Source organism: Chrysemys picta, chromosome 6, assembly GCF_011386835.1.
Source record: "Chrysemys picta bellii isolate R12L10 chromosome 6, ASM1138683v2, whole genome shotgun sequence".
Classification (NCBI taxonomy): Eukaryota; Metazoa; Chordata; order Testudines; family Emydidae; genus Chrysemys; species Chrysemys picta.
In genome coordinates, this window is record NC_088796.1 from 25,754,357 (window position 1) to 25,768,925 (window position 14,569).

Consider the following 14,569-nt stretch of genomic DNA (forward strand, 5'->3'; position numbering starts at 1 on the left):
GTCTTCTTGCTGTGTACTTGTACGTGCTTAGCATAAAGTTGTACAATCTAACTATGTTATAGGTTGCTACAGCAAACAGATGGGGGAGCAAAAGGTAAGAATGAAATAATTATAACTATGATGATCAGTGGGCACAGCACACGAGCTGCCTAACTGTTGTTGATAATTTTGAAATGAATTCAAGTCTAATTTACTTTTCACTGTTTATGCCAGTCTGCTTTTTGGAGTTGTGTTTTTTGGTTTTTGTTTTTGTTTTTAAATTGACTAGAGCAATGAAAACAGCTGGTCAGCTCCACTTTTTGGGCTATGCTAATCCACTAGCATAAAGCTACATTATTGCAAGTGCTGAAATATATATTTACATTTAAAACAAACAGTTTCTTGTAAATTAAAAAGCTAACAAAATTTTAAAGAGCTTTGAAATACTTTTATAAAGCAGAGTTTTGTGCCCTAAGTGACAATATCCTGCTGTGATTTTTTTATTCCAATAAAAGTATTTTATTATGTTTCAGTAGAGAATTCATAAAGCAAGAACTTCTTGAAATTTTGTGGATCCTCTAGCTTTCATTAATTCTTGAAGAAATGTGGGAGGAAACATATTGTTTCAGTATGCTATAACTTCTTAATTCATATCATATTTAGGATTGTGAATGGTTTGTACTTGAACACCTTGATATTGTGTCTTACTTAGTAGTTGCTTACAGATCTTTAAAAATAACTCTAGTTTTGTATGTGATTTTTTTTTAATGTGGGGGTCGTTTAGCTTTCTATCACCAATAAAGAAAATTTCTGCACCTTTTGTTTTAACGGTGTCTGTATATTTACTGTTTTTTTTCTCCTCACAATGACCCTGATTCTATATGTGGCTAGGCAGGCTGGACATGAGGTACTCGTAGCATGGGCAGCAGTGGGTAAGCTAGTAGACTGTGGCTCCTAGATAGCTAGGAAGGGGGAGGAGGGGAAGGTAGTTTGAGTTAATAGGTAAAGGTTAAAAGTGATTAAAAAGAGAAGTAGCTAAGGATTAAAAATTAAGTAATAAAAACAGGGGCAGTTAACAGAACAGGCCCTTTTCTTTCTTTGGGATTTCACACAGGTGCAAGCTTCTGTGCTAGCAAATCATGAAGAAGGAGCCAATGATGGTTAGGTGGAGGGGTTGTTGAGGATACTGTTGGGGAGGAGGGAGTGTAAATAAGTGTTCTAATCATAGTCCTAACTGATTACTTAGTTTATATATTTGTATACCTTTCTCCATCCTTCTATCTCTTTATATGTACAATACCTAGCACTAAAAATTACAAGAATTTGCTGGTATCAATCCTTATATTTAGCTCGCTGTACACTTTCCATTATGAAAGATTCTTGCACCTTTGTTGAGATTCTTTAGCATGTTCATTGTTTGTAGCAGGCCTTTGAAATTCAACAAGAAGAAAGCATTGGGCTGGAGAGGTGCTTTTCTTTGTGCTATGCAATTCCATTCAACTATAGCGGAGTTACATACTGTTAAAAATTGACATTTTCCATCTTTTGCTTGAGTTCCTCAGAAAATCTTTGGCAATGTGTGAAAATAATAACTGAACACACATTCTAAAGAGCAAAGCCCAGGCCACCAAAAAAACTCTCAGAATCACCTCCAGTGAAGATTGCACTGAGAAACACCTGGGAGCTGTCAGAACAGCTCTAGCAGTCGGGGTCAGGAGGAAAGAGCCCCAGGCTGGGCTCCCTACTCTCCAACCCACATGGTCCTACTGTCTCATTTCCCCTCTTCTATCCCTGTAAAGGTAACCTGTGGGCCAGGAGCTCCCTCAGCTTCTCGGGTTGGGGGAAAGAGCCAGGCCAACCATTGCCAACCCCAACGCACCCATAATATTGCGCTAGCAGCCCTTTCTCTCGTCACCTGCAGTCCCTGACAGAGTAATAGCCTTCTGTTGCTGTCAGCTAATACCGTTATTGCTATAATTAAAGTGGTAGGCACAGGCGCCGGCTTCCTCCTTTCCCCGTGGGTGCTCAACCACCTGCTCAGCCCCAGGTCTCGCCCCCACTCCACTCCTTCTCCCAAGGACCTGCCCCCACCCCGCATCTTCCCACCCCATTCTGCCCCTCCCCCAAGCGTGCCCTGCCCTCGCTCCTCCCTCTTCCCTGCAGCACCTCCTGCATGCTGCGGAACAGCTGATCACAGCGGGCAGGAGGTGCTGGGAAGGAGAAGGAGGAGTTGATCGGCCGGGCCGCCAGCAGGCGGGAGGGCTGTAGGGGAGGAGGGAGAGCTGGCTGCTGGTGGGTGTTAAGCGCCTATGGTAATCCTGCTAATGAATGATGTGTGGGGAGGGAGTTACATTTGTACACAAAATTTATTTTTACTTTTAAAAATAACCTAGGAAATTACATACCAAAAAGCTATGTTGAAAGGAAGTAGCTTGAGTTTGTAAAGTCAAGCACTCTAAAATTGGGAAATTCTTCACTTGCAGTTGCCAAAGTGCAATCTTAATTCTGCTCTCCTTGTGCATCTGCATTGTGATACAATCTTTAATTACATCCTCACGTACTATTTTTTTCCATAGAACCCTCATTATTGAGTGTGCAGGATGGAAACACAAGGTAGAATTAAGGTTGCACTGGCATCCTTAAATCTGGCATTTTCAAACTTTCAAGTCCTTAAAACTATAACCTAAAAAATTTCTTTTAACATAATTTTTGTTATGTAACTGTACTAGAAAGCTGCATCATGTTAAAGTTCCCGGTATCCTGTTATTGTACAGGGCTTGAAATTTTTTTTGTTTTTAATACCTTCATTCTCATCTCGACTTAACTACACTTTTTCTGTTGTTTACTAGGTGCATCTTTTCTTGCATTAGTCTCTGTCTTCTCATTTATTTTTCTTCACCTTTTTGTTCAGTATCACCTTCTTTTTTATATTTGCTCTGCCATTTCTTCATCCTCCCAAATCTCTATCAATACTTATTGTCTTTCTACAACAGAATATGTAGAAATCACACCGGCACAGTAGGATTAAAAACAACCATATTTACTGAATATACACAATGTGCAAAACCTAGTTGCGTATACAAACTACAGTTTTGGCTGGTTTCTGATGGCTTTATTTTGCATACCACACACTACACCTGGTCCTTTAAGAAGCAAAAACTCCTTGCCCAAAGCTGCCAGCAAGTGGAGTGTGCTGTCCTTGGATAATATGCAGGATTTTATCTTTGTAGCTTCTGAAAAGTAGGTGTGTGAAACATAAAGCTTTACAATCTCCCGCATATATGTCCTCAAAGATCTTATGGTGGCGGGGGGGGGGGGGGGGAGAGGAAGGGGAATTTTGTCTCTGTTCTTCACTTATACTCCAGAGTTGGCTGCTATAAGAGTGAGGTAGCTGCTAAACTAACTCTGTTTTTGGGTCCTCCTTCCCAGTTAATATCTACATTACGCTTGGCTATTATGGTGGCAGGTGCTGGTGAAGCATCTAAGTTGATAATGTCTGCCTCTGATACTTATAGCTTTTCTAGCCTCCAGTAGAGTGAAAATTTGCAGATTTTTTTCTGGTGTGTTTTTGTTTCAGTGCAGTTTATAAGGTTCCCAATAATAGCAGGGGAAACTGACAAAGGTCCAGTCAGTTTTCACATATCTGCAGTTTGCGAAAGCAAGAGACACCAGGAGATATCTACAGATTTGGGAAGACAGCATTCTATTATTTTACACTTTTATTTTACAAATTTGAAAAGTCATCTTTGCGTACTAACTTAATTGTTGTAATGAAAGCTTAGATTTTGAAACAATTGGTAGCATTTGTCTGGAAAAAGTTTCCTGTTTATTGTGGACAAGGGAATTTTTCAAGCCAGCTATTGTAAAACTAAGTAACTGCTAAAATTGTGTGCAAAGTGGCATTCAGTTCAAGTAAAGAACCTCAGGTAGCATTTGAGTTTTTGAAGATTGTTGTGTCCCGGTTAAAGAAAACCAAACCATATCTGTGTGCACCAGTTTCCTTTACTAAGTTTCTGTACCTCTGCAGCATTGTACTTGCAATAAACAAATGTAATTCAGTGGTAGAAAAGATGAGATGGTGACAGGTGCAGTAAAGGAAGTTAACTTGCTGTCAGTTCTGTTTAACCTCAGTGTTAATATTTTTCAAAAAGAATTCCATGCGCTGTGCTTGAGAAACTTTATTACAATGAAAATTGCTTTAAGTAAACTTCAGCTATAATATGAATTTTCTTTAAGAATGGAGAAAAATACTATACCATTCCATTTCCTTATCTTACTCATATTCGTGAATTCATACTAGACAACCGATACAATAATTGCTAGTGCAAATGAAAGTGAGGGCATGAATAAAAGTTGATCACTGAGAAAATGACTGAAGTGGAGATGGGCAGGCTTATGTGTATATAAAGTACACGAAAAAAGCTTTCCAAAATGTAATAAAAGCCACTCAAATCATATTTTGAACATCTTCAATAGACCACATAAAATGTATACATTTCATTCTGTTTTAATAATTATTTTACAAGACACATTTTAAAAATGTGTTGTTTGTGGTGGTTTTAAAATCCCAGTGTTCTTTTCCTAATAGGAGACATACAATAGGTTATAGTTATCCAAGTAAACAAAGATGTATTCAAATCAGTGGAATTTTATATAGTATTCATTGCATGGAAAATTGCCATGTGACAACAAGCTAGAACAAGGGTCAGCAACCTTTCAGAGGTGGTGTGCCGAGTCTTCATTTATTCACTCTAATTTAAGATTTCGCGTGCCAGTAATACATTTTAATGTTTTTAGAAGGTCTCTTTTTATAAGTCTATAATATATAACTAAACTATTGTTGTATGTAAAGTAAGTACAGTTTTTAAAATGTTTAAGAAGCTTCATTTAAAATTAAATTAAAATGCAGAGGCCCCAGACCGGTGGCCAGCATCTGGGCAGTGTGAGTGCCACTGAAAATCAGCTCGCGCGCCGCCTTTGGCATGCATGCCATAGGTTGTCTACCCTTGAGCTAGAAGCTGATGCAAAATATGGGGTCTTGCAATATGGGTTCTGTTGAGAAACCCAAGGCACACTCTTCTCTCCCAACCACTGTAAGGGAGTTCATATGTTGCGCTTCTCACCAGGGAGGGACTTCTTCCTGTATCTTGATGGAAAGCTCCAATCTTTGTATCAGACTTGATTAGTGAATATTGGGTAATCCTCCTTCCACCTTTTTTTCCAACCTCTCTCCCTAAGTGATGACTGTGAAGGGCAGATAAGATTACTGTCTACTTTTCTTGCTATTTTTTTCTCCTCATTCTTTGTGTGTCATGGAAGTTAGCCTTCTTGGTCACCATCACATCAGCCAGGAGGGTGTTGGAGTTAAAGTCCCTTACCTCTGACCCACCCTACACGGTCTTACACAAGGACAAGGTGCAACTCAGACCTCACCCGGCTTTCTCCCTAAGGTAGTGTCATAATTCCGTATTAGCCAAGACATTTTTCTACCTGTTTTCTATCCCAAGCCACAAAACAATACCCAAGAGCAAAGGCTGCACTCATTGGATGTTCAGCGGGCGTTAGCATTCTACATTGATCGCACAAAGCCGTTCAGGAGGTTGAACCAGCTGTTTTTGGCAGTGGCAGACCGCATGAAAAGACTCCCGGTCTCATCTCAAAGATTATCTTCCTGGATCACGGCCTGTATCCGCACATGTTATGAGCTGGCCAAGGTCCCAGCCCTGCCTCTTAAGGCTCATTCCACAAGGGCACAGGCCTTGTCAGCTGCATTCCTGGCCTAGGTTCGGATACAGGAAACCTGTAGGGTAGCTACTTGGTCCTCGGTGCATACATTCACCCCTCACTATATCATCACACAGCACACTAGACATGATGCAGCTTTCGGCACCTGCAGAGTTTTAATAATGGTTTTGTGCCCTTTTACAATACAGGAGAAGGCTTCAGATGTTCAAGCGTTGGGGAAAGGGACCTTTTTGCTTTTTTAAAAAAAATTAGAAATTCAGATCTTGTTAACTTGAAGACTCTAGAGCAGGGGTGGGAAAACTATGGCCCGCGGGCCACATCCGGCTCGCGGGACAGTTCTGTCTAGCCCCTGAGCTCCTGGCCCAGGAGGCTAGCCCCAGCCCTTCCCCTGCTTGAAGGGATGGTTGGATGGGGCAGGGGTCCCGGGGGGGCCGTCAGGATTGAGAGGAGTGATTCAATGGGGCGACAGGAGTCCGGGGGCAGTCAGGGGACAGGGAGCAGGGGTGTGTGGATGGGGCAGGGGTCCCAGAGGGGCCGTCAGGTAACGGGGGGTTGGATGGGGCAGGAGTCCCGGGGGGGGGGACACACAACCCCCTCCCCTAACCATCCCTCCATACAATTTACAAAACCCGGTGCAGCCCTCCGGTCAAAAAGTTTGCCCGCCCCTGCTCCAGAGAGCTAGTGATATGGTGGCATTGCAAGAGTCAAAGTTATATTTGAGCAATTGAGACGAAAGGGATTTAGTCACTTTTTTAAATGTTATTTTTGTTTTTATAAACACTTCTTAAAAAATTTCAGTAATTGAATAACATTTGTATAAGTAGAAGTCTTAGTTAAACTATTCAGCCTGTTCCCAATAAACATTCCAGACACCTCTTAGAATTCCTCCAGCAAAACTAGGACAAACCAGAGTTGACATTCTTGATGAGTATAAAACCATCAGTAAAAAAAACCCAATCTTTTCTAGGCTGCTTTTTCTACATCATAAAGAACTAGAAGAGTCCAGAATGCCAGTTTTTAATAAAATTCTTGGCAGGGAACCTTTAAAAACCCGATGGTCCTATTAAGTTATGTCTTGAATAATTAATTTAATTTATAATTAAGGGGTTTTACAGATATATCAAAAAGCAGAAGTTTTACAATTTGCAAAATCACTTCTGTCCTGACACTCATTTGGTAACTCTAAAAGTATTTTTACATTAAACAAACACACCAAAGAAGTTAGCGTATAAATTTAAGTGAATTTCTACTCTGAGACGTGACTAAAAATTGCTGCTTTGGATTCTATATTTATCTCATATTGACTCCAAATCAGATGTATTCAATTTACCCATAAAAAGTTTGTTTATTTTCTAATTGCAAGTCCTTCAACTCAACCTGAGATCTGAGAGTCAAGCTGGAATCTGTTCTTCTAATGTATCCAGATTATGCCCTTGTCTTTAGTGGAATTGTAAAGTTGTAACTCCTTGGAACTCAGACAATTCTGTTGTTATAGGAGGCGTAGACTCCAGCTCCCCCTGTCATAACTATGATGGCTCTGTGTAGCTAGAATGCATGAACCATCGAGAACCATTTAGTTCTCTCCCTTCTCTTCATGTGTCGGTATAGTAATGCCTGCATCTGTAATTTTCCACTCCATGCACCTGAAGAAGTGGGTTTTTTACCCGTGAAAGCTTATGCCCAAATTAATCTGTTAGTCTTTAAGGTGCCACCAGACTCCTCGTTGTTTTTGTGGATACAGACAAACACGGCTACCTCCTGATTTAGTTATTTAGTTCCAGGGTTCTCAAACTGGGGGTCGGGACCCCTTAGTGGGTCATGAGGTTATTTATGTGGGGTTTCACAAGCTGTCAGCGTCCACCCCAAACCCCGCTTTGCCTCCAGCATTTATAATGTTAAATATATAAAAAAGTATTTAGTTTTTAAGGGGGAGGGAGGTCACACTCAGAGGCTTGCTATGTGAAAGAGATCACCAGTACAAAAGTTTGAGAACCACTGATGTAGTTAGTAAGGACTGATCTAAACACAAAAGTTGTACTGCTTTAACTATACTGCTATAGTTAAAGTGAAATAATATCCCTACTATGGTTACAGCTAGACTGCTATAAAGGTGCCTATATTGGTATAATTTATTCCTGTACAGGAAAGGGAATAAGATAGATCACTATAAGACACCTTTATACAGATATAATTGTATTTACACTAGGGTTTGTACTAGTATAATTATTTCAGTTGCAAAAAAAAATCACAACCCTAACTGAAATAGTTATACCAGTATAAAAACTGTATAGACTAGGCCTGAAACAAGCAGATGTGACTGGGTACATGAGAGTAAGAAGGTGCCACTTTTATAGAATTACTTTTCATTGGAGAGCTACATTTCAAAACAGACTGTTTAATCCAGATGTCAGTTGTAACATCCAGTTGCAGGTTCTGTTTTTGGGGTGGTTTATATGTAAATATTGACAAACTTGAATGCTTAGGGTTGCTGCTGTTATAAAGAATTCACTGTGTGAGAAACAGCTTAACAATGTTTCTTTAAGTGTAAACTGGATTAGTGTTCTTTAGTGCTGGATTGATATCTCTGAAGATGGTTTCTATTAATTTATAAAATATGCAGAGAGAGAGAGAGAAAGAGAGAGAGAGAGTGTGTGGAAGCTTCCCTCCACATCCTGCAAAATGCCTCAACCCAGATCTGAAAGAACCATCTCTAGAGATATGAGGTTGGCTCACTTTCCATTCCCAGTGAATCTTTGGGGTCTATGTTTAGATTGTCAAGAGATGTCCGGAGTGATGGTTTTGGGTTTTTTGTTTTATTTCCAACTAGTGGACACCTTTCTATAACCTCATCTGTGACAACTAACTCATTTCATGTAAGGCTCCAAACAGCATTCAGATAACTTTCAGTATTTACCAATCTGAATTAGATTTGAGGCAGTGACCTAGAAGTGAAAGATTTTACTAATCCATTGAGCTATCCTCCTAATGTTACCATATATAATTGTATAGAAGTTCCTTAGACATTACCACCGATCTGCTAAGGAGAAGTTTTCGACTGAAAGAGAATATGTGCATTAGCAGAACAGTGTTTAGAACTTTTCATTTGTAATTAGATTAAGGTGCTATATATGCCCTTGGTTCCCCTGCTAACTTTAGTAATTAAACATCACACTTTCCTGTTTTGTAATGTTGCTTTACCCTATTATTGTCTGGAAGATCCCCACAAATTGGAAACTGACTATACAGGGTAAATACTGAAACTAACTAGGCATAAAGTGCTGTCAAGTGCAAAGTGAACAGATTTTTTTTCATTAATCTTTCAATTACAGTCATCTTAGGTCATTTGTTCACAAGATCAGGTATAACAATTTTTATGCATCAAATGTTTGATACTTAAAAGAATATCAGTGAATGAAATGTTAACAATTTGCTTGCTAGTGTATAAATTGATCAACATTTTCCTTTGTAATAAAATCCTTAGGAGAAGCATGCCTTTGTATCACTGTTCTGTCATTTGAATAAGCTCACATGTTAATTGTTCAACCCAGTATTGATGAGATTCATTTGTGGTTTCCTACCCTTTATATCTGTATTTCTTTACTGTTTATTAATAAAGTTGTTCTCTGTGAATAGAAAAGTGCACTAAGGATGATATAAACTGTTCATGCTTTATTGTAACTTTGTAATCCTTTTGAATTCCAAGTAGCTTTAAGCAAATTGAATTTTGTTTATTTGGTTTTTGTTTGCTTTTTGTAGTGCTTGGGAGATGGAAAGAAATGATAGCTGGCACCTGAACTAAAATATCTGTGTAGGCACCCATCCCAGAGCTTCAGGATGAATGGGGATATGCCTCATGTTCCCATCACTACTCTTGCAGGGATTGCTAGTCTCACAGACCGTAAGTACTTTTATATTTAGTTTTTTGTCATACTTTTTCTACATCTTTGTTCAGTATTTTGTTTCTTTTAAAACCTAAACGTGTTTAAAATTAAATTTGAAATTATGATAAACTATGTTAAGGCCTAAACTTACTATAGTAAAATTTTTAAATAAATTAGAAGTGATATGGAGAAATTGAGATGAGAAGAAATCCTATAGAAGGATAATGAAGTGAACTTGAAACTTGCATCAAATGAGCACTGCATCCATTTGTTATATCCTTTAGCCAAAGATTTAAATACTCTAACAATAATGTAAAATGTTGTTGAAATTATGAAAAGCTTCTGTAACAATTGTTTTGCTTCAACTTCACTGAAGAGACAGAGGATCAAAACTAATTCTCCCCAAAGATGAATGATGGAATTCAGTGGTTGATTATTTTGAGCTGTTAATTAAAAACTGGCAATTTGAGAAGAATATCATGACAAAATAGATGGACTATCACAGCCCAAGTAGTCAACATTGGACTAAAGAGAAACATGGAAGCTATGCTGAATATTTTGAAACCTATTGCCATAGCTTTGGACAAAGTGCAAAAAAATAGCTGCTCTGTTGCTGAGGCTGTTGAAATTTGGAAAGAAATTCCAAGGAAGTTGAAGTTGAAGTTTTACAGAAAGTCAAACAACTGAACCGTGGAAGTCGCTGGATGACCACCTGGAACCATAGTTTGTTGAAGTGCTAAACCAACTTCTGATGACAGTATCCTTTTCTGCACATGCAGACAAAATATTTTCTTCATTTGGTCTAGTTTGTTCAAAGTTGACACCAATTGGAAATTAAAAAGCAGGAAAGCTTGTTTTTCCTCTTCAATATATAAATAAAAATGAGGTGGGAGAGGATGAGGTCCATTAATTCTAGTAACTTGAAGAACATGGTGACTAGACACTGTTTAAAAATGAGTTTATTTTAAATGGAAAATACGTTTTGATCTTTTTTTAATGTAGTCAGTGTAATTAAGATAGTTTATTTAACTAATTAAAAAACCCATTTTAAAATAGTGTTTTTGTACATTTTTGATGGAATTCAAATTTCCATCCAAAACCAGCTTGATGCAAAATCATGAGTAAAAATTAATTTGATAGAAAAAGATGAATACATTTCTTATTAACCTAAAATATGTAAAAATTAAAAATCTGAATAAATATATGTTAAGATATATAATTGCAGAAATAATTCTGTATAGATATATACCATATCATTCTGGTTAACAAAAAATACCAAATTTAGTTCAAAGACTACATTTAATTGCAAATTAACATGTTTTAATGGTTGTATCAGTCAGTGAGATGGTACTGTCCTTTAGGAAAATAACAAGTAGAAATGCAAAACAAGATTAACATAGTTTATTTAAATCAAGATTTCCTCAAATCACGTTGATTTTTAGATCCGTTCATCTTGGAAACAAGTGACATTGAACACTTGAGCCACGCCACTGCAACTTGCAGATGAAACAAGAAATTTTAAGCAAAGGCTGTACACAATCACTGAATTATGTGCAATCGTATTGTTTTTTCTTTTTTCTCCCTTTTTAATAGTTTATTCAGCTCCAAGGCTAAATTGTTCTGGTATATTAATTATTGTGTTATCTGATTTATTAGAAAATATTTTTTTGGAAAAATAAAGCATTATCGTATGATGTCTTTAATTTAAAATAATCCCATAATACAATCTGTGGAGTTGACCAAATTCAATTTTTTGGTTTAAAATATGATTCCAGATTTTCTTGATCTAAGGAGAAACTCAGAGGTCTTCAATTTGTTTCAAACTTACTATGTTTCTTTTTTAAGGATGCTAGAGAATAAACTGATGCAGGTCTCTTGGCTAATTTTCAGTGGAATAATTTGAGTTACTTTTTTCTTCTAATGTAGTTTTGAACCAGCTGCCTCTTCCATCACCTTTACCTGCTACAACTACAAAAAGCCTGCTCTTTAATGGACGGATAGCAGAAGAGGTAAACTGCCTTCTGGCCTGCAGGGATGAAAATCTGGTTTCCCAACTTGTACACAGCCTCAACCAGGTGTCAACAGATCACATGTATGTACTTTGTATTTCTTCACACCAAAGTATCAGAATAACTTGTTTATTCTTTGTGAGATTAAAATGAGAAAACATAGGTATAAGAAGTGGTTTTATTTATTAAAATTGAAAATATGCAAGTACTTTGTCAAGTTTGTGTACTGCAGTACCAATTTGTATTAGAACAACATTAAATAGTTTTAGCTAATCAAAGTGCAAGGTTACTGGACAATTACATATTAATAACTGTATATTTTCCTCCAGATATGTTGTTACTTGCAATTTTATAGGTTGTGGGTGTATCATTTGTATACTGCTTTTTCATATCTCTTGTCAACAACTTCCCCATATCCCCAGGTGCCCCAATGCTAGGTTTACTATCCCAGTTTCCCTCTCGGGCTGCTAAGTTGTTTCTTGCTTCAGTTATGCTCTTCCTTGGGACCTGTTTATTTCAAAAATATCACGCAAATAGTCCATAATAAAAGTCCTAAAACATAGTCCATTTATAACCCCCCACTACATATAGTCCTTAAAATCCTCCACCAGCTAATGCATTGTCATGGCACATACTACACTCCAGCATCTTCCACCACCACTTTTCTTCAGTCCTGTCCTGTCCTGGACATCTACCTAAGCCCTTCCAACTGGTGTGGGACTCTACTCTTCCCAGTGGGAGCCCCCATGGTCTCTTGCTGGGAGTTCATCCTCACCAAGGGAGCGTCCATCACTCCCCTTATTCCATTCTCATCTCAGACAGGCTAATGGGTAAGCCCCTCTGCCGCTTCCCTGCCTTCACTCCTCTCTGGCCCTTGGCTCCAGTTTGGAAGTAAGCAGGCAACTCCCTCTGCTGCTCTTGTGCCTTCAGCCCTCTGGCCCTGGCTCTCCAGCTTGGGAAGGCCAGCCAGCAAACCCCTCTGCTGTTCTTCTGCTTTGAGCCTTTCCCTCGGGACCTCCTCCAGCTTCTTTCAAAGACCTGCTCCTTCTCAGATTCTCCCTGATCCTTTATAGCCCCAGGTACTGCCCTCTACCCTCCACTTAATTGGCCAAACGGAGCACCTGTATTGGGACAAAGTATCTGGACCTGCTTTGTTTATAGGAATCAGACACCCCGTAACATTCCTGTACTCTGGCCCGCATCCATTATTGTCAATGATTGTACAGGAATTTGCATAATCGCTACATATTTATTTCTCTAACACTGCTATGAATATGCTTATGTTTCTACTCTGGCTCTTATAACTCATCTGCTTTGATTGGCTCCTGTACTCAGAATTTTCAAGCTGTTTGTCAAGTATGCTTCCTGAGCTTTTTTTGCGTCTCGTGAATTGGCTTGTCTTCGGGGCTTTGTCCCCTAGACTGCTCTCCAAATGTTCTAGTAATTTACTATGGTTGACTGTGAAGCCAATTCCCCAAGATAAACCAATATTTTAAAAAAGCCCCCAAGCCTGGGGGGAGGGAGTGTAAACATAGGAACATCTTAAAGAAAATCCTGTAACTCCCATGGGTGGGTGACAGACAATCCTGTCCTGTCAAGGATTTGGCAATTCCCTGATTAAACAGGAAGCATGCTTAAATTGTTAGCTCAAACCTGAGAGTGATAGAAATAAGGTTTGTCTTCTTATTAATAGTGTACCCTTAAAATGACACTTTCTTGGTGGCTTTGCCATTAGTGCATTGTTCTGCGATGGAGAAGAGGAGGCTCTGAGTGAATATGGGAAGTTTTATCATTAGTCTAACTGGTAATAGTGGAGAAATTATTAATATGAAGACAGATACAAATACTTTCCCTCCATTCTGCTGAAAAAAGGAATAAGAATCTCAAATTGAGACGCAGAGGGACAACATTTTAGATTTCTTTCTATTTATTGTTGAGCAGGTCTGTGGCTTTAACCTGTAGCCTCTGATATTTTGAAAACATTCACTTTTTTTTGTTTGCTTATCTCTTCAATCCCAGAGAATTGAAAGATAACCTTGGCAGCGATGATCCAGAGGGAGATATACCAGTCTTGCTGCAGGCTGTCCTGGCAAGGAATCCTAATGTTTTCAGGGAGAAAAGCATGCAAAACAGATACGGGGTACAAAGTGGTGAGGATATGTTTCTACTAATTACGTTTTATACATTAAAAAACAAAAGGTAAAGTCCTCACAAATGTACGTGGATCACAAATATGACAAATTCCGATCTTTGTGTTTTACCTTTGGGTAATGTCAGGATGCTGTGTATCTTGGTTACTCCTTGGGGATAAGCAGGGACACTAGAAATCTAATGGGAATTTGGCAAAAATAAAGTTAGTTTCCTCCAGAGTAGTGGGATTTTGTTTGGGGGAGGGATTTGCTTTGTTGTTTTTTTTTTTTTTTAATGGCTTTGAATTTATCTTTGGCTCTTTTCTTACATTTGTCTTATCATACCAGTGTAAGGTGCTAATGCACCAGTGAGATTGTTAACATGAACTGCAGCTATTCCAAATGTTGTTGCAGCGGCGGCGGCTGTCAGCACCTCAAATGGCTGGGACATGGGTTAACTGAGACCCTTGTTAGTCTCTAAGGTGCCACAAGTACTCCTGTTCTTTTTGAGACCCTTGCTTCCTCGCCCTGGTGTCCTCCCAGTTGCTCATGGGGCAGGACCCAGGGGAGAAATCTGTTGGAGGAATTGTGGGAATGGTTTATATCTAATACACAAAAATATATGGAAAGTGATAAAACTTTCTGCTGTCATGAACTGAGTAACTGTTTTGAATCTAAGTTAATTTGTCCCTGGCCAAGAATTTTGCGAAGGAGGAAACAAGAGCTGATGAAGTTTTTGCAGATTTTGAGGGAAACGTTATACTTCACTGTTGAATCAAATTGCAAGGGGACATGCCTTTTGTGAAGCAAGGACAGTCATTCTTAA

The 14,569-nt window shown here is 38.7% G+C and overlaps 1 protein-coding gene across 11 annotated transcripts in view; it reads left to right on the top strand.

The window, feature by feature from the left end:
* NIPBL (NIPBL cohesin loading factor) overlaps nt 1–14,569 on the top strand; it is a 299,958-nt gene that overhangs the window by 123,777 nt on the left and 161,612 nt on the right. For all 11 annotated transcript variants that reach the window (XR_010602148.1, XM_008168695.4, XM_008168692.4 and 8 more), the window contains exons 2-4: nt 9,481–9,622; nt 11,532–11,697; nt 13,634–13,764. Coding sequence is in view for 10 of the 11 variants with exons in the window: in XM_008168695.4 (XP_008166917.2) it covers nt 9,559–9,622; nt 11,532–11,697; nt 13,634–13,764 (361 nt within the window). In the remaining variant the exon portion in view is untranslated. The remainder of the gene's footprint in view (nt 1–9,480; nt 9,623–11,531; nt 11,698–13,633; nt 13,765–14,569) is intronic.